The sequence below is a fragment of the Saccopteryx bilineata genome, chromosome 3 (genome assembly GCF_036850765.1).
Source record: "Saccopteryx bilineata isolate mSacBil1 chromosome 3, mSacBil1_pri_phased_curated, whole genome shotgun sequence".
NCBI lineage: Eukaryota > Metazoa > Chordata > Mammalia > Chiroptera > Emballonuridae > Saccopteryx > Saccopteryx bilineata.
In genome coordinates, this window is record NC_089492.1 from 274,613,645 (window position 1) to 274,633,938 (window position 20,294).

General features: G+C 53.0%; 1 protein-coding gene across 1 annotated transcript in view; it reads right to left on the reverse strand.

The window, feature by feature from the left end:
* MAN1C1 (mannosidase alpha class 1C member 1) overlaps positions 1 to 20,294 on the reverse strand; it is a 141,179-nt gene that overhangs the window by 17,718 nt on the left and 103,167 nt on the right. The window contains exons 3-6 of the mRNA XM_066270064.1: positions 18,839 to 18,954; positions 16,151 to 16,231; positions 10,633 to 10,727; positions 2,778 to 2,904 (exon numbers count right to left, since the gene is read on the reverse strand). Of these exons, the coding sequence (XP_066126161.1) occupies positions 2,778 to 2,904; positions 10,633 to 10,727; positions 16,151 to 16,231; positions 18,839 to 18,954 (419 nt within the window). The remainder of the gene's footprint in view (positions 1 to 2,777; positions 2,905 to 10,632; positions 10,728 to 16,150; positions 16,232 to 18,838; positions 18,955 to 20,294) is intronic.

Below are 20,294 nucleotides of genomic sequence, written 5' to 3' on the forward strand. Positions count from 1 at the left end.
GCGACGTAACCAACAGCAGGCTCCCACACGGAGCTGGTGGGTGGCCTACCCTTGTGCCCATGAGCAGGGGCGGCAGGACATGGCCCCAGTGAGGTCTGACCCACTGTGTCTGCCAGGCCCCCTAACACCACTCCCACCTCACCCCTTCCTCACTGCACGTTGCTTTTTGGGAGGAGGGTCTTTTAAGAAAGGGAATTCATATAAGGCATAAGAGCTGTTTTGTGAGTGCTAGATAAAACTGCCTTTGTAATAGGCCAGAAATAGTCAAATATTGGCAATTTCATATGGTCCAACCTGGTAATACAGGTTGACATCGTGGGAAACATTCCAGGGGAGAGGCCTGGGTCCCTCAATACCCCCGCGCCCTCATACGTATTCCAGGCTTTTAACAATAACAGCTGTTAACATTTCTCAGTTCCTCTGAGCCAGACCTGTTGTATACATCGTCTTCAACCGTTAGAACAACCTATACAGTATTATTATCTCAGTTTAACAGACAAGACACCCAAATCTTAGAGGGGTTCAGTGACATGAATCAGGTTTTGTCTGACCACATGGACCTGCCCCTGGATTCAACATGGACCAGGGTGGGGACCACACAACAACGTGTAGCAGAGCCTGCCCCATCTGAGCAAGAAGCAGCTAGATTTGCAAACTTTGGGGAGACCAAGGGCAAGGGGGCTTTGGGTTATAGAGTGGGAGGGCTTTGTCCCTCAGGGTCTGCGCCCTCGCAATACACAAAACCCTCGCAGCACAGAATCTGCCGGGGAGAAAAGCCCTGGGGACTGGACTGTGTCATGCTCGCAGACTCACCTACAGGGCAGGGAGCGGCCAGAGCAGCCTTTTAGCTGGCGCACCTTTCTGTCCCGGGGCCAGCATCTGCCTCGCCACATCCGATCTCATCTCCATTTATGTTAACGCAGTGCATTACTGGGGACAGCAATGTGCTTGTACCTGACTTATTCTCGACTGTCCTGGTGGTGAGCAGCGAAGCAGGCTAAATTAGCTCCCCCGGAGGTGCGGGCGCTTCTAGAATATGGGCCAATTTGTTGACTGCCAATAATCGCCTCTGTGGGAGGCATGGCTAGGGGATGAAAATAGCTGGGGAATGTAAATGCAGAGAGAGACCGAGAAACAGGGAGGCTGGGGGGAAGGCCTCCCCCCACCTCCAGCCCCCACCCCCACCCCGGAGAAGACGCCTGGAGCCTGCTGTACTAATCCGCTCTTGACAGCGCGTGGGCTTCAGAGACAAAAAGTTCTGGATTTGAATCCTGCCTGTATCCCTTACCACATGGATGATCCAGGACAAGTGACTTAACCTCTGAGTCTCCGTGTCCGTGTCCTCCTCTGTAAAATGGGGGTGACAGGAAGACCTGCCTCCTAGGGCTGTCAGGAGGGTCAGAGACATGATAAGGGGCCCAGCACACACTGTAGTAGGGACTCAGGCAGTGGTAGCTGTTAGCTCCAGACTAGACGAGTGAGCCCCTCGTCCCTCTCCATTCTGAGCTGGCCACAGTTTTCCTGGAGGAGCTGGCTCAAGAGCAATGGAAGCTGGGAGGCTGGGGAGGGAGGGCGCGGAGGTGGGAAAAGGGACCAGCAAGTAAGATTCGTTGGGAAGTGGGATTAAACTTATTCCATGAATTTCCACGGTGGAGTGTCACAGCAAGGCAGGGACCTCTCCACAGAAGGTCTGACAACATAATGGGCTGTTGACAGGTGGTAGTGAGCCCCAATGCAGAGAAAATGACCAAGGAGTTGAAATGCTCTTCTTGAGCATTTTCGCAAGAACACGTGGGTGGATTCCCACCCTAAGCAGTGGTCCTAAACCTGGCATTAAGAAGCACAGGAGTGCGTATTAAAAATGCAGACTCCTGGGCCCGGGGCAATGCCTAGAGACCCGTTCCCTCACAGGCACGCCCATTGATGCTCTGTGGTGGGCTGGCGAGCATGAGCCTGGGAGCCCTGGGTACTGTGGATGCAGGAGCCCCCAGCCCCCGGCATTGTAAGAGGCTCACCTTTGGGGGAAAGAGGGCTTTGGGAGTAGGCTCCTGCAAAGGGCTCTCCTTGGAGGGCGGGGCTCATCCCCCGGCAGCGCTCAGGAAGGGACAGCCGCTGAAGGAGCCTGAGCGCCACCTGAGGGTGGAGCGTGTACACTTCCCTTCTTTGGGTTTCGGGTTAGACCTCCAGAGACCCTTCCAGACAGTGGGACCGCCAAGGCTGCCACATGGAGAAACTGTTCCTTCTGGGTGGCCTCACAGAGGCACGGGCAGCTGGCAGAATGATGACAGCCTGATTGCTAGCTCTCAGCATCCCCGGCGGCCTCTGCCAGGCTGGTAACAGTGAGAGGGAACAGACACGTGCCTCTGTTGCAGAGCAAAATCGCTTTGCCAGCCCCTGACAGCATAAGCTAGACGGGCATCTGGAAGGGGAAGCCAGGCAGATCTCACACACAAAAGTTAAATATCTCTGGAAAGGGGACGTTTGGTCTGGGTGGCCCATTCCTGCCAACGCGAGCTGGTGCCTAGATTTCTGCGGCTGCACTTTCTGCAGATTCACGTGTGGTTGCCACCGAGCAGCTGTCTCTTGCCTGCACGCAGCAGGATCCTGACTACTCCCTGCTCTCACCTTCCCTGCCACCTGGGGTTGGGGACAATCAGGTCTTCCACAAGTACTATTAGCGGGGGCTTCTGGGTTCCCCACACACCCGTGGGGCTGAGTGCCCACCCTTCTGCTCTCTGTGGGGAGAAGGCGAGGAGCTGTTTAGGGAAGAGACTTGCCTTTTCAGCAAAGACCTGATTGCCAGAGAGCTCGGTGAGGTGCAGGAACTCCAAGTGCAGGGACCCGAACTCTGCCAGGATGCTGCTGCTCCCAGCTGTGGTCCAGCCCCAGCTCCTGTTGGAGCCACTGAAAAGACAGAAGCAGCCGCCGTCACCCCCTGACTCCCACTGGCTCCTCTGCGAAGAGTAATAGGACTGCTTAGTGGGGGAGCACCTACCCTGTGCCAGGCACTGTCCTAAGAGCTTCCACCACATAATCTCAGCTAACCCATTTTGCTGATGAGAACACTGAGGTTGATGAGATGAAGTGACTTGCTGAAGGTCATTTGAACCCAGACCTGTCTGACTTGCAATAGTTTTTGTCCCTGTGAGATGTGTAGGCTTGGGGACACTAGCAGAGCGGTCTTGGTGGCCAAGACATGGCAGAGGTGCTTTGCTAAATCTGTAGGTGACATCAGTGATGCTCTCAAGAACCATAAAGACCTCACAGATGCTCTATTTCCATCCTGTGGCTGAAGGCGGCCGTCTGCTCACTGTCCAACTGCATGTGGAGGGAGGGTCTGCATGGGGCAGATGAAAAGCAGGGACCCCACCTGGCCCGTTTCTTCTCCCCTCACTGCCAGTGCCGCCCAAGGACACACAACGGCCCACTCCTGGAGTTCCGTGGAACCCTTGCCTGACAGGCAGGCAGCTCTGATATAGCCACACACCTGGAGCTGCCACTCTGGGGAAGCCAAGGGTAGGGATAAAAGAAGCAGGGGCTCTTAGAGCAAAGATTTCCTCACCAGTTAACCACATACTTCTCACAAACACCTTGGATGAAGTAAATTAGGTAATACCAGCACCCTGCCAGCTCACTGTACAAGGCTGGCAAATAACTCTTCACATGCTGGGTGCTTTCAAGGAGGAAGAGCGCAGAGACAGGGCCTAAAGTGACCACCCCCCTTTTACAGATAAGGAAAACAAGGCACAGGACAGTAATGTCGCCTTCCCAAGATCACACAGCAAGTGGATCAGCTGGGACTCCACTCTGGTCTGATGTCTTCACCACCTATCCACCCTGCTTTTCACTACACAATAATCAGTGAGTACATGGCCTTCCCCAGGGCTGTCACTTAAAATCTGCCTGGGGACTGCAGCCAGGAGTCACTGGTTCAGCGCAATAGCGGAGGGGCCTCGGGCAAACCACTCCTCCTTGGGTACTTCAGTCTCTGCACCTGACAAACTAGGCCAGGATAACACCTCCTAGTCTCCATCCTGCGGCTTCTGCGGGGATTAAGAGAGGAGGTGCAGAACGCTTCCTCTCCCTGTGCCTCAGTTTCCTCATGTGTTTCATGATAAGGGCTCTGAGGTGCAGTTAGCATGGGGCAGGCTGGGGGGAAGCCCCTTTGCTTCCCTGCTCCCCAGGAACGGCCCCTGTCTGCCTCTCTACCTCCCAGGGCCAGACCTAGGAAGGCAGGTGTGGGTGTGGGAGGCCGCGGCTTGCCACCTGAGGGGCACTGCTTCTCCTGGGGTGGGGCTGGGCTGCTGAGCCTGCCCTTCTCCTTTCTAAACTCCATTCTTTGGCCTGGATGTGGTTTCTGGGAAGTCGGGAAACTTGTCTCCCAGCTTCCAAAGTCAGAGGACTTGCGTTTTGGGATCTTCTGAGGCAGGTGACTTCAGTAAACACAGAGGAGACCACTGGTCTCTCTTCCTGTCCCCACTTCGTTGGGTATTCCCTGACCTGGGGGAAGATAGAAAGGGGGCCCTGGCTCCTGGATAATAAATACAACAGCTTTCTTCTGCTGAGCTTCTGTAGACGGCAGGCACTAGGACAAGCTGTTTGCATCATTAGTTCTTTAAAAGCCCAGAAGGTAAAGCATCATTAATTCCAATATGCAAAGGAGGAAACTGAGGCTCAGAGAGGGAAGTGAGCTGTTGAAGGTCTCTTTGGTAGGTGGTGGGGGTGGCAGTCAAACTGGGGTCTGTAAGGGGCAGGGGATACAATCGGGGCAACACTAGAATCTATGTAAACACAATAAATTAAATAAAACAAAAACAAAACAAAACAAAAAACCCAACCCCCCCCCAAAAAAACCTGGGGTCTAGGCCCTGGCCAGCTGGCCCATTGGTAGAACGTCAGCCTGGTGTGTGGAAGTCCTGGGTTCAATTCCCGGCCAGGGCACACAGGAGAAGCGCCCATCTGCTTCTCCACCCCTCCCCCTCTCCTTCCTCTCTGTCTCTCTCTTCCCCTCCCGCAGCCAGGGCTCCATTGGAGCAAAGTTGGCCCGGGCACTGAGAATGGCTCTGTGGCCTCTGCCTCAGGCGCTAGAATGGCTCTGGTCGCAATGGAGCAATGCCCCAATGGGCAGAGTATCGCCCCCTGGTGGGCGTGCCGGGTGTATCCCAGTATGACGCATGTGGGAGTCTGTCTGACTGCCTCCCCGCTTCTAACTTTGGAAAAATACAAAAACAAAACAAAACAAAAAACAAAACAAAACTGGGGTCTGCAGGGAATTTCCCTAAGGGGTCTCCCACCCAGATGGCCCTACATCTACCCAGAGGAAAGGGGACACTGCCCTCATCTATACCCCTTCCCAAACGAGACTTCTCTCTCCAGCTTGTGATCTCAGTGGACAGAAGGTTTCCTAAATAATCAGTGCTTCCTGCCCCTGCAGGGAAATTCAAGGTAAAAAGAAAGCTGCCCGCCTCCCCTCCATCTTTTGTTCTCATTTTTTCCCACAGAAGCCTCTCCTTCCTCTCCTTCCTCCAGTGCTCACCGTCCCAAGTGGGCTTTCTGGAGTGGAGCTACCCTGGCACACAGGCTGTGCCAGCCAGGGCAGAGGCGGGCAGCAGGCAGGGCCTTCCCTCCCTCCCGCCTGGCTTCAAATGCTGGCTCCCTGGTGACCTCAGGCAGGTTGGATCGCTTCTCTAAATGTCAGTTTCCTCATCTGTTAAATGACGGTACCCACACCTCACAGAGTCATAGTGAGGTGTAAACTATGCATGTAATTACTGTCATTTTATCATTATGTAATTATGCACATGCAAACTATGCGTTTTTGTTAGAGTTGTTAAATTCCTGATATGTGCCAGGCAGCTGTGGTATCTTATTTTCACAACCAACTTTGGAGGGTAGATCCGATAGTCCTTATTTCATAGTGAAGATATTCGGCTCAGAGAGGGGAAGACACTGTCTCCAAGGCCACACAGTAAGTAACAGAGTTGGCAAAGTTGAATCTAAATCCAAACCCCAAATGCCTTTCCTCTGGGCAGCATCCAGAGACCAGAGGTCCTCTGGTCAGCCCTGTGAGGCAATGTGCCAACAGAAACTCTGCCCTCCACTCCCCGCCCAGGCTTTGAAGCCTGCAAGTGGGTGGGCCTGTAGCCTGTGTTCTCTCCCTCTGGGGGGAGGGGCTGTTCACAATGCCCCACGCCCGCCTGGCAGAAGCTCCTGTGTGTTTACCCCTGTGTATGGTATAACCGTCAACTTTGGAGCCAGACCTGGATTCTAATTCTAACTTCTCTTTGCTGCTGTGTGACCTTGAGTAAGATGCCTTACCTCTCTGAGTCTTAGTTTCTACTCTGGTAAAATTGGATCCATATGATTGTTGCAAGGTTGAAAAGAGATAATCTATGTCACCTGCTCACATTGTGCCTGGCACACAGTGAACAATCAATAAATGGTGGCAATTATTAAGGTGTGTATGTCAGTGTGTGCATTCGTATGCAAACACGTTTGAGTGTGAGTGTGCGCACATATGTATGGATGTGAGAGCCTGTGACCAAGGCGAGCTCGTGTATCTGAGCCTTTATGATTTCGATGGGTGGCAGTAGAGTGTAATGTGTGTGGAAAGCAAGTGAGCCATCTGCAGAGGTCCTTGGACTGGCCACTGCCACTCGCCCAGATAGCCCAGTGGTCTCTGAGGTCACAGGTCATGACTGCCCCTGCCTCTGCCTCCCAGGCCAGGCTGCAAAGACACCCTCCCCACCAGGGAGGAGAAGCAATCAAGCTCACGCGGGGACCACCTCCACTCAGGGTTCTCCTGACCCGCAGTTGGGGGGCAGGACCTAGTTAGCCCTCCTGCTGGGGCCCACAGCCAGCCCTGCCCAGAACAGGGGCAGCAGGCAGCAGTGTGTGGCCCCACTTCCCCAGCAGGCCCACCAAAGAGCCGTGCACTTGGGTCGTATACATCCCTGACATTTCCCTGGGGAACAGGACGGCACTTTTAACAACAGACTCCTACCCAGGAAATGGAAAGGGGGTGTTGTCAGGAAATTGGCACGTGCACACGTGTGTACAGCACCGGCAGCATGCAGAAAGCCCCAGAATAAATGCATACACTTTCTTTACCAGAAATGGCAGGAGCTCTGCTGGGTTGGGTCCGGGCTCTGAGGGACACAGGTCATGCAGATGGCCAGGCTGTGGTGTGTAGGGCTTGCAGTGCCATGTACAGAGGAGGGAGGGACGCCCCAGCTGGGATCCTATCCTTGACCCCTGGCAGCGGGGCCCCAGAAGCCCAGCTGGACCCAGGAGAGGGGGCTGGAAAGACAGCGTGTTTGTGTCTTGGCTCCACATCAGCTGGTCCTGCTTCTTTAGGGTCAGTGTTTGTGGAAAAGTAATCTGAGCAGGGATCTAAGTCTCCAGCCTGAGAAGTCAACTCTGGCACTGAGAACAGGATTCGATCGGCCCTCAGAGACATAAGTGAGATTTAAGTGAGGTCACACCCCGAGAATGCTTTCCGACCACAGCGGACAGCCAGTGAAGATGCCAAGTTCTCTCTTCTCTGCGAGGCCCAACAGCTGATGCTGAAGCAGTTCTGACAGAGAGGGAGCCCAGGGCCCTCTCACCAGGGCACAGGGCCCCCAGCGCCCCTCAGTGTCTCCCTCCCTTCCAGGCAGCTGGCTGAATCTCCTGTTGGATTCAGAACCCTGACATAAGAAACCACTTTATGAGGGGGAAAGGGGAAGTCAGGTGCAATGGAAATACTATACTTTCCTCCCAGGCCTGGGGTTATAGGCAGGCCTCAAGGCTTGAGGACGGCCCCAGAGAGCTCTCTGGGTGCCTTCTCCAGGGGCTCCTAGGGGTCCTCTCCATGCAGCTCAGGGGCAGTGGGGCTCCGTCTGAGGGTGGGCCAGGCAGGCTGTTAAGAGCAGAGCTTTCTGATCAGTCATAATAAAACTGGTTGAAATCTTAGCCCCAGCCAGGCAGTGGCACAGTGGATAGAGCATCAGACTGGGATGTGGAGGACCCAGGTTCGAGACCCCGAAGTCGCCAGCTTGAGCACGGGCTCATCTGGTTTGAGCAAAGCTCACCAACTTGGTTGGACCCAAGATCGCTGGCTTGAGCAAGGGGTCACTCGGTCTGCTATAGCCTCCCGGTCAAGGCACATATGAGAAAGCAATCAATGAACAACTAAGGAACCGCAACGAAGAATTGATGTTTCTCATCTCTGTCCCTTCCTGTCCATCTGTCCCTATCTGTCCCTTTCTCTGACTCTCTCTGTCTCTGCCACACACACATACACACACACACACAAAAGACAAAAAGAAAAAAAGAAATCTTAGCCCCATTACCCATTAGTTATGAGACCTTGGGTAACTTATTTCATTTGAGACTCCATTTTAATAATGGGGGTAATATAAATACCCACCCTCAAAGGACTGCTATGAGCAGTAAGTCTGGTGAGGCAATATAGGGAAACCCTTAGCATAATGCTAGGCACATAGTAACTGCTCAATAAATGGTAGGAGCTGTGCTGTTATTAATCTTTTATCCCTCGCACGCTGTCTGGCAGGAATATTAGTCAAAGGAACATGGATCCTGCCCTCTGGAAGCTCCTGGGCTGGTGGGGGAACATGGAGACCAGTATGACAAGGGGCCATGAGAAAGGAGATAAAGGGCCTGGAGACCAGGAGGGGCAAAGACACTCTGGCTGAATGACAAAGGCAGCACCTGAGCTGGACTCTGACGGCCAGGGAAGCTGTGAGAGTTGGCCAATCCAGTGAAGGAGCAGTGTGAGAGCAGGCAAGATAGGGGGTACATCTGGGACGCCCAGGGGCAAGAATCATGCTCCCCAATGTGTCTTAAAGCTGGATGGGCCACTCAAATGCTACTTTGCTACTAAATCTATTGTTACTGGTTTGCAGGATTCCAGATAGCATTGGAAAAGACATAGAAAAGGCTTGCCAATCGATTTATCCACTCCATGATGTCTTTGTTAGAAAAGTCAAAATGCTGAAGAAGCCCAAGTTTGAATTGGGAAAACTCATGGAACTTCACGGTGAAGGTAGCAGTTCTGGAAAATCTACTGGAGATGAGACAGGTGCTAAAGGTGAATGAGCTGATGGATATGAACCCCCCAGTCCAAGAATCTGTTTAAAATTCAGATGTTTAATGGTGACAAATAAAAAGTCCTATTTGTGATAATAATAATAATAATAATAATAATAATAAAAAAAAGCTGGCTGGGTCATTGGTTTTCTTGACTTTGACCCCATCTTTTCCCCTCTCTGGGTCTCAGTTGCTGCATTTGGGAAATGGGTGGATATATATACGCTCCCACCCAGAGGGAGGCATTGATAGGTGAGTGCCCTGAAGAACTGCGGGAACAGGTGAGCTGGACCAAGCTGCAGCCCCGGTTCCACCCTTCTCTAGCTATGTCACTCTGGCCCTGTGACTTAGCGACTGCCCAGAGAGATTCTAGTTCATATACTGAATTAAGCGACAGATCAGAAGGGGAACTTATGAAAGTGGCCAATGAAAATCAATGCTTTAAAACAGAGCCGGGAGGAAGAAACTCTACCAGTGGATTCATTAGTGGAGCCTCACGTGATTTTTTAGTCTTATCCAACATTTCTGGGGTATAATCCATACGTTCTGCAATAAAAATTTATTATTTTTATAGGGGAGAATTCCAGTAAGTACTATTATTAAAAATGAAGTTGGAGCCCTGGCCGGTTGGCTCAGCGGTAGAGCGTCGGCCTAGCGTGCGGAGGACCCGGGTTCGATTCCCGGCCAGGGCACACAGGAGAAGCACCCATTTGCTTCTCCACCCCTCCGCCGCGCTTTCCTCTCTGTCTCTCTCGTCCCCTCCCGCAGCCAAGGCTCCATTGGAGCAAGGATGGCCCGGGCGCTGGGGATGGCTCTGTGGCCTCTGCCCCAGGCGCTAGAGTGGCTCTGGTCGCAACATGGCGATGCCCAGGATGGGCAGAGCATCACCCCCTGGTGGGCAGAGCTTCGCCCCTGGTGGGCGTGCTGGGTGGATCCCGGTCGGGCGCATGCGGGAGTCTGTCTGACTGTCTCTCCCTGTTTCCAGCTTCAGAAAAATGAAAAGAAAAAAAAAAAAAAAAAAAAGAGAAAAAAAAAAATGAAGTTGGAACTTACGTCTTAGAATGGTCAGTTGTTGGCTTATGTGACATCAGCCAGTCACATACTTGATTTACTTTTCGGAGTCTGAGCCTCTGTGAGTTGAGGCTCCTGAGACCTGGCCTTGAGGGTGGGGGTCAGCAGCCAGGAGTCCCCCTGCCCAGGGCCCTGATACAGCCCCCCGCCCCCAGCAGCTCGTGGTAGGTCGGTGTGCCTCCTGGCTCCTGACCCTAGCTAGGGAGGGAGAGCACAGGGAGGGCTGTGAGTCAGGGCAGAGTTATGGGACAGAGAGGAACAGCTGCCCCTCCCCCACCCTGAAAGATCAGGCCTTGTGTGTCCTAAACTCCAAGAACCAGGTTTGGTGACAAACAGCAGCCCAGGAGAGCCCTTGGTGAGGGCCAGTTCTCACTGCCACTGCCTGGCTGAGATTCCAAGTGTCACCCTCCCCGTGCCTGTTTTCACGCAGATACAACCAAAGCCACAAGTGGGAAACCAGAGGTGTCCTACCTTTTGAAGTTCACTACGCCTTTTGGGATTCCCGTGGGGGTGTTGAAGGCTGGCAGGAGTTTCTCTCCGAGCTTGATGGCCTTTATTCGGAACACCTGGAGGGGTCAAAGGACACCATGAATCTGGGCTGCGTGGGGTGCCTTCACTGCAAGAAGCTGCTGCTGGTCGATGAACCCGCCAATGCTGAGGGCCCGGAGAGGGAGGAGGCGCTGCGCTAGGCTTGGCAGTGGCACCGGCTGGGATGGGAGCCTGGCTCCACCAATTCCTGGCTCCATGGTCTGAGGAGAGACACTTCTCTCTCAGCCTCAGTTTCCTTAGTCATAAAACAACGACAATACTGCCTTCCTCAGTGTTTGGAAGAATAAAACTTAGGTAATAGTAGTGAAGCACTTATGGTGTCAGGACTACAACAATGGCTCAGGGATTAAACTGTGATTTGGGTGACCATTGGAAGACAAAGCAGTCAAGGCGATGGGTCCCCAGGGGTCATGCTGCCCCCATCGTGGGACGGGGATGTCACAGGCTGAACTCGTGGGAAACACATTTGTACAGAACAGAAAGAGCACTGGACTGGGAGCCCAGACCCCCGCCTGGTTCCAGTCCTTGCCCCACAACTTGGCATCCCCGGCTTCTCAGCAAACACGGCCTCCCTCCAGGCAACACTTTCCCATTTGTAAACCAGGGAAGGGCCTTTTCCCTTTCACATTCGAATTCTGCCAACTGTTTCTATTTTACAGATGGGAATCAGGAGAAGGAGAATGGCTTATCCTAAACCACCCACATGATGGCAAGCAAGGGAGCCACAAGGAGGGCCCAGGCCTCCGGGCCCCTCTCTGAGGCTCTGACCACATCAAACTGTTCTAATTAATTCAAAAGCACCTGTGACCTTCTGACTCAGCTGTTTCCCTCACAGGAATTTATTCTAAGGAAATAAATAATCAAGGATATTGTAAAGATTTAACCTTATGGCTATTTATTCCAGCATTGTTTAGAATTGTGTGGGGGTGGGGGTGGGGGTGGGAGTGGGGCTGGGGGAGAGGGTGGAAATACTTTAAATGGTAAACAATAAGGAAGTGGTAAATGATGGCTTATCTAAGTAATGGAACACCATGCAGCCACTGAAATGATGTTGTAGAAGAATTTTTAATAGAAAAGAAAGGGCTTATAATGTATTAACAGAAAAATATGTCAAAATAGTGTAATTCAACTTTTGTAAAAATCATATACATATGGACACGCGGGGAAAGAATTGAACGCACCAAAACGTTAACAATGGTCTCCTGGGAGAAGTAGGCTCGTGGAGGGTTCCAATTTTCTTCTTTTGGCTTATCTCTATTTTCGTGTTATTTTTATAATAAAACCAAACACATATTAAATGTCATTTATCATTTAAAAGAGGAGATGCAAACCCCTAAGCGGCCGCTGGGGCGGGGGTGGGGGCACAATGTTTCCTTTTACTCCTGGAACTCCAGCGTGACCCAGTTTGCTGACCTCCTGTGTGTAGTTGCAAAACAAAGTCATCCTGAGGTTCCTCCACCCCAACAGAATTTAATAATGCTGAGGCAGTGTTTAGGGAACGCAGTGGGAGGAGCGGAGCTTTCAGACACTGTGTGGGAAGTGATCAGAGGCCTCTGAGGGCTGGGTGTGGTCCTTGCTTAGGAAGGGGGTGGGGAGGGAGGACGGAGAGGGGGCGGGAAGAAGAGGGAGGGCAAGAACCACAAGGGACCCAGCAGTGAGGGGCAAGAGATGATGATCATGTCAGTGACAGATGTAGGTCACAGAAGTGGGCACAGGGCCCGCTATGTCAGAATTACTGGGTAGCTTGTCTAGAATCCAGATACTAAAGTCCCCCTGTCACTCCAGAAGCCACTGCTACAGCAACAACGGAGGGATTTCAGCTGAGGCTCCTGATATCTTCATAGACTCCTGAGGAGGCTGAGCCAGAGACACGAAGGGGCCCACTGGAGCCTGAACCCCGGGCTGAAGCTCCAGGCTGCCCTTGGGCTGCCCTCTGCCCTGAGGACTCTGAGCTAACTCCTTTTAAATGCTCTCTTCAGCCAGCAAGCCACGTCTTCTTGTGCCAGCTGGTAGTGAGGGTCTCAGCCGCCCGGGGAGGACGCTGAGTGAGTGTGTATGGACAGCAGTGGGACCACTGGGAACACAATGCTGGTCCTCCTTGTCATCCTGGAAGCGAGTGGGTGTGTAAGAGGTTCTGAACCCATTTCCAATGTGTGTGTGGAGGTTCCCCCACACCACCAAGCAATTCTCCAGATGCCAGCTCCACGTCTAAGAATCCAGCTCAATTCTGACATTATCTACACGGAGATAGCATCAGATAATATAGGTTAAGGATTCGGTCCTAGAAGACTGCCCGCCCCCAAACTGCAGATGCTGATTGAAAGTTCAGGTAGTTACCTCTACTTCTGACTGACGGGCTATAAATGAGAGGTTCCCACAAACCCCTCCTTGGGTTTGATTAATTTGCTCGAGTGGCTCACTGAACTCAGAAAAATTTTACCTACTGAACTACCGGTTTATTATAAAAGGATATAACTCAGGAACAGCCAGATGGAATGGGGGAAAGGGCATGGAGCTTCCTTGCCCTGAGTGTGCCACTCTCCCCAAATCTCCACCTGCCCACAGCCCAGAGCTTTCCAAACCCGTTCCTTATGGTTTCTGTGGAGGCTTCCTTACAAAGGAAGGGCTGATTCAATCCCTAGCCCCTAGCTATTTATTCATCCTTAGCCCCTCTCCTCTTCCCTAAAGCTCCACCCTTCTAATCACATGACTGTTTCTCCTGGCAACCAATGCCCAACCAGGGTGGGGTCCAAAAGTCACCTCCATAACAGGACAAAAGACACTTGCATCACTCTCATCGCTTAGGAAATTCTGATGGTTTTAGGGACTCTGTGCCAGAAACAGGATGAAGACTAAAAACGTATTTCTTACTATAAATCACATATCACAGTGTGCAGGTCTCTTATCTACATGACCTTCAATCCTCGCAACAGCCCAGGGGGGGGGGGGAGTGCTGACCCGCTTTGAGAAGGACTAAACTGAGTCTCGGCAGAGCAATGTTGCCTGAGGTGTGGCGCTGGTAAGTGGTCCTAGAAGAGTCCAGGACACCAAGCCGCCTTTCCAACACAGAAAGGCCCGGACAGCCACGTTACGCCATGGGCAGCAGCCTACTGGCTCCAGACCGGAGATGAAAGAGACCAGTAGGAATCTGTAGAGGGAACCGGGTGCTGCTGGGAGTCAGAGCCCAGGTCAGATCTTCCCACTTAACAGCTATGTGGCCTTGGGTGGCCACGTACTGTCTCTGAGCCTCATCTATAGGGCTCTTCTAGAAATCAAATGAGAGGATGCATGTAAGTGGATGTGCTATATAAACTGTAAAGTGCTATGCCAACAACACTGGGTGTGGCCGTGCTTGTGATTCTTGTGAGAGTCTTGGTAGGCCTGGTTACCCAGCAGGGAATTCTGCTCCTACGGGCTTCCTCTGAAGCAAAGGAAGCCACAGCCTAGGAAGGGATGTGGGGTCTCCTGCACCATTCATTCCACAAATATTTATGGGGGATTTTACACAAGACTCACTCCATAGGCACCCACTGTGTGCGAGACAGAGGACCGAGTGAAGAGGGTAAACTGGGCCAGGCTGAGCGGGGGCCCAAGGCAGCGAGACCACAGGGGCATGAGTTGACCCAAAACAGCCCTCAGACTGAGACAGATTCTGTCTCAGATTGTGTACCTGCAAATTGGTGAAAACACCACTTCATGGGCTGTTTGAGGAACTGAGGACACGGGGCACATGCCCCATCTCACTGCCATGTGGAGGTGCTGGGGACAGAGAGGGATCAGACAGTGTGGCTGGAGGAGAGGGGCTGGGCCAATAACCACAGGTACCTGCCTGCTCAGGAACTCTGAGCCACCTGGGGCTGTCCTTGGGCCTTCTGAATGATTTCTAAGTCACAGGGGCTCCTATCCACATCCCACTGTCTGAGCTGCATCCTGGAAAGCCCGGCTGATGGTCCCTTCTAGGGAGCTGAGGCCATAGAACAAGTCCTCAGAATCACAGACACCCCAGAGGAGGGAGGGAGGGGCAAACAGGCCTGAGGAGTGCCAGGTCCATCCTGAACCTCTGGCCCCACACCAACCCTGCAAGCCGGCTGTCTCCCTGCCTCCTCTTCCCTGCACCCGCCTCCGCCTCCCACCGCCCAGACGGGAGATGGGCAGGTGCCCGTGAAGAACACAAATGCCTCTTTCTGCTCCATATGTCATTTCCTGTCCTGAGGTTTTCAAATGACATTCAGGCCTTGGGTGGCTCAAAGCCGAGGGCTCCCATCTACAATTATTTGGGGACAAATTGGTACAAGCGGTAATCTCTGCTGAGCAGATTATGCTTGATGGAGAGAGAGCACATGCCTATTGCCTCTAAGCTTGACTTCAGCCGTGTGCCTTAAATTGAAGGGAAGTGGAACTGACTCTCAGACAACAGCTGTAGAGGTAAAGCGGGACTCTTCCTCTGCTCGCTGACCGCTGGCCTCACCCCACGCCCCTCACGGGCATAACTGTTCATCTCTGAGTGGAAGAGAGCAGGAGGTGTAGGCAAAGGAAAGAGCCCAGGCTGAGGGGGCCCATCCCAGGGCAGCAGTCACACTGAGCAGTGGACCTTCTAAGTAACGGGGAACACAGGTGGCCAGTGCCCTGGGACTCGGCCAGCTTCACTGGCAAATACTTGTGCTGTGCTTCCACAGGCGCTCACGAGTGGATGAAGAAGCCTCCCACTTACGCAGAACTCAGTGGTTGTCAAAATTCTCTTGCAGTGCAGCCCTGGGGCCGAGCCCTTTTCCTCCTGCCCCACAGGGGAGACTAGGACCACCCCCATGGTCAGGAAGGCAGCGAGGCCCAGGGGTGGGAGAAGGGACTTGCTGAAGGCCACAGGCCGGTGTGGTGTAGGGAGGAGGTCCAGGTTTTCTGACTCTGCCCACGGCCCTCCTTCTGGAAGCCAGCGCAGTATACCTAGGCCGAGGTCGGGCACTTGCAACGTGTGGCTGCCCCATCTCCCTACTGCCCAGAGACCTGGGGCTGGTGTCTGGCCCAGAGAGGAGGGCAAGGGGTGGTTGTGGAGTACAGAACAAGGCCAAGGGCTCCTGGGTGGATGTGCTGAAACAATGGTCTTGACCTCTTCAATCCTGAGAACCAACACCGGCAACCAGCCCCGCAGCTCTGCCAGCCCACACCAGCCCAGGTAGTGCTGTGCGCCCTGCGAGGAGCTGCCTTAGAGAATATCCTACCCACTGTGGGAGCCAGCTGGGCTCACCTGGCAGCAGAATGGAAGCATCAGACAGAAGCGGCAAAACAGGGTGCAGGTAGCACCATGAAAGTGGGAGACAGGGCGGCCCTGGGTAAATCTTCTTGGATCCCTGTTTCCTCACTGGGGAAATGAGAGGGTGAGACGGGTGTTTTCCCAAGCCCTTTCCAGCCTACATGGTCCAGAGGCCTGGAAGCACCAACTCACCTCCTCTCCTGTCAGGTAGAAGGCTGAAAGGAGTCCTCCAATGTACCGGATGTTCACCTCAAATAAAGATGCTTCTCCACTCTGCAGGACAGAATGAAGGGAGGAGTTGGTGGGGACACTGGTGAGATGTCTGCAGGGCTCCCAGGGGCAGCCAGGCCCTGGTGACAGGTTACTCCACTACTGTGCCCCATCCCACCCTGCTCCTCTGGCCACACCTGGGCCGGTCTCCGGGATGCTCAGTGGTGGTTTTCAGAGCAAAAGGCACCTGCCTGGCGGCCACTGCACATTTACAACATTCCAAATAAACACCGGGTTTGGCTTCCTTCCCCAGCCCCTACCCGAGGCCATCAGAGCAAAGTTATGCCTGGCTGCTCTCCAAGGAGCTTAACAAACCACAGGAGGAGCTGCTTGCTGAAGTTTAGCCTGAGAGGAGGCAAATCTTCCTCCAGTCTGGCCACCTCGGCTTAGCAGGAGGATGGCATGGCCCTTCCTGGGGTGACAGGGCACGAGGAAAGGTCTTAGGGGAGGTTTGAGGGCAGACGGGGCAGGGCCAAGACTGAGAGGGAGGAGTGCCCAGCAGATACTTGTAGGTGAGTAGCAATTTCTCTGCCTTAGCTCTGCAGCCCTTGGGGCATGGCCCACTCTGCCTGAATCATAGTTTTTATTGGGCATCACGTTAAGGACCAGATTTGGGTGAAAATCCCACCTGAGCCACTTAACTGGCTTTGGGACTTTTTTTTTTTTTTAATTCAGTGAGAGAAGGAGAGGCAAAGGCAGACTCCTGCATGTGCCCTGACAGGTCTCCACCCAGCAAGCCCACTAGGTGGCAATGTTCTGCCCATCTGGGGCATTGCTCCATTGCTCAGCAACTGAGCTCTTCTTAGTGCCTGAGGCAGAGGCCATGGTGCCATCCTCAGCGCCCGTGGCCAACTTGCTTCAATTGAGCCATGGCTACAGGAGGCGAAGAAAGAGAAAAAGAGAGAGGTGAGGGGGGGAGGAATGGAGAAGCAGATGGTCACGTTTTGTGTGCCCTGACTGGAATCGAACCTGGGACATCCACACGCTGGGCCAATGCTCTACCACTGAGCAAACCAGCCAGGGCCGGCTTTGGAACTTGGAGCAAGATATTCAGCCTTTCCTTTCCCGAGCTCCTTCATCCTGAGCAGGGCAGATGTGAGACAGCGAGTGGTGCCGGTGAGACACCTGCCCAGTGCCAGGAGTAAGTGGCTTCATAAAGGTGCCTGTTCCTGCTTCCCCTGCCCTCGGGCTCTCCTCAGCACACTTCCCATATTCCCATATGATCACTGACAAGGAAAGTGGTCACCCCTGTATCAGGGAGAGCTTTTTCCTTGACGGAGCACTTGCAAAGCCACCCTCTTTTAGCCTGACGGTGCTCAGTGTGTCATCATCATTCCCATTTTTCAGATAAGAAAGCCAAGACTCAGAGAGGGGAGGTGACCATGTCTAATTTTCTTCCAGGGACACTCTTTCATCTGCCCCAGCCTGTCTGAATGTCTCCAGGGCCCCTTGACCCTGCCACCACCTGGCACCTCAGGCAAGCTGTCCAACGCCCACTCTCTATCCAGCATCTGTAGAGGGACAAGGTAGGTCCAAGATGACACCTCCCTGCTCCCGTCTCTGCCTTTCTTTCATTTAATACGGTAGGAAATGGGATTCTAAACTCCTCACCTCACACAGACCATCAGAAGTCATAACAAGCCTCAAAATAATCATCATGATGATGATGATAATGGCACCGCTTACATCTGCATCCGACTTTATGGTGTTATAAAATGCTGTTTACAACCCTCTGTGATAGTTAAAGCTCACAAGCCTGCGCAATAGGCACCGTTATTGTTACTGTTGCGTCGCTCCTGTCTTGAAGATAGGGAAACTAAGGCCCAGGGAGGTGAAACGGCCTTCCCCAGGCTGCGTGCCGAGCCAGGGACACGCTCCGGCAGTGCTGCTCGCCCAGACTTCCCCGAGCTTGTCTCTCTGCCCCGCTCTAGACCGATACTGGCCTCAATTCTGCCATGAGCTGCAGGAGCTGTCCCCATTCACACCAGCACCTGTCACTGGTAGAGCCCAGATGGAACCCTACAGTGTGTCTTAATGTAACCGCTCCCCCTCCCATCTGTCTCCATTTCTTGTTCCCCAAAGCCATCGAGCAGCCTCTCCCCATGCTGAGCGGAGGCCTCCAGGATGCATCCATCCCTGTGGCCTGGGCTGGGAGAGCAGTAGGGTGTGTCTGCTATTTAAGGCTTCTGTGCCATCCAGACACATTACCAGCTCCTCCCCCAGGTTCTGGTCCTGACCAGGGACGCATTAGAAGCTGGAAGCCAAGAGGGTTCAGACCTGGTCATGGGCCTCTCACCTATTTCAAGAGGGTAGCACAGGGGGCTCCAGGTGAGAGCAGCTCTGGGCAGAGAAGCCACTTCACTCCACACAGTCACTTCCCCTGTTGCTGTTGTGACAGATTCAGCCCTGGAGGGATCATCCTGGGTGTGAGCAGGGTGCCTGGCGCCCCGGGGAGGGGGAGGAAGGGCCAGCTGCCAACGCTGAACTGCTCCTCTGGGCAGCCTGGGGCCAGAGCCTCCACACCTCTGAGTTTCAGAGATGACAGGTGGAGTTGGCCACTGCCCTCTCCAGCTGCTTCTGGCCCTAACGCCCCCAGGGGCTCTGACTCACCACATTCAGGTGGAAGTTCTCTTCAACCCAGGCCTTGGCCTCCTGGAACTCCTCCTTCAGCTCCATGAGGTAGAGGGTGTCAAGGGAGTCGATGACGGTCGCCCCGTTGAGGCCTCCTGCAGCACAGAAGATCGAAGGCATGACCCAGGGCCACTCCACCCAGACCCCTCTAACTGCCTGGGTGGGCTCTACGACCAAGGCTGTCCCAGGTACAATTCAGTGAGACTCCAGTCCCCCCAGAACTTGGGGGCTGATTCCCGCTCAGGGCAGGAGCAGGCCATAGGTAGAGGAGACCAAGCTCAGGAGCCGAGCCACTTTCCAGACCTGGGGCCATGCATATCTGCCAGCAAGCCCCCCCGTGAGGGCCGGCTGGGGGAAGGGTGGACTGGCCTTTGGCTCACACAGTCTTAACAAATGTGCCAGTCCTCTGCCCTTCAACCCCATTTCTTATTTCATTCTAAGAAAAACAAAACAAAACAAAAACATTATAATGTTCATAAATATTTATTGAGGAAGGTATTTATTGCAGTGTCATATGTAGTGGGGGAAAAGCCAGGGGAAAAACTCCAGGCCCAACAATAGGGGATTAGTTATATAAACTGTGGCTCAAATATAAAATAGGACACTATGTAGCCATCCAGAGGGGAGATAGACCTGTGTACACTGGGGAGATATCCATAGAATCCGTAAAGTTAAAAAAAAAGCAGGTTGAAAGAAAACCCCTAAAAGCACACTCTAATTTCTTTCTTGTATATCAAATGTGGATGCATCTACACTGAACTCAATCTGGCAGACTTGACTGAGTGGTTAGCTCCCAGCACTAGGATTACAGGTGCTTTCTGATTTCTTCACTCATGAATTATTATTATTTTTTAATTTTATTTATTCATTTTTAGAGAGGAGAGAGGGAGAGAGCGAGACAGAGAGAGAGAAGGGAGAAGGAGCTGGAAGCATCAACTCCTATATGTGCCTTGACCAGGCAAGCCCAGGGTTTCGAACCGGCGACCTCAGCATTTCCAGGTCGAGGCTTTATTCACTGCGCCACCACAGGTCAGGCCCATGAATTATTTTTATAATCACAAATTTATTTCTGTTAAAAAGAAAAGAAAGTTTGGGCAAAGAAACCACACAAATGCATGAACCAAAGATTTTCATGGCCACTCCTGCTTCGGCAGTGGGTCCACGAGCATGAGCTGAGGCCTGGTCCCTGATATTACTTTGACTCTTGTCCTGGGATAAAAGCCTGAGAAACTTGTGCAAAAGTGAGTTTTGCACTCCACACCACAAACTGGGCAGAAGAGTGCTGAGGAAGACCTCCCAATGTGGCACGACCAGAGACTGAAACTTGTCGAGGACTATGAAGGAGGAAGGGAGGGAAAAAGAGATGCACCTGCTGTCTTCTAGAGGGCTTCCTGGAAGAGGTGGATGCTGCCTCTCATCAACTTCTTACAACTAC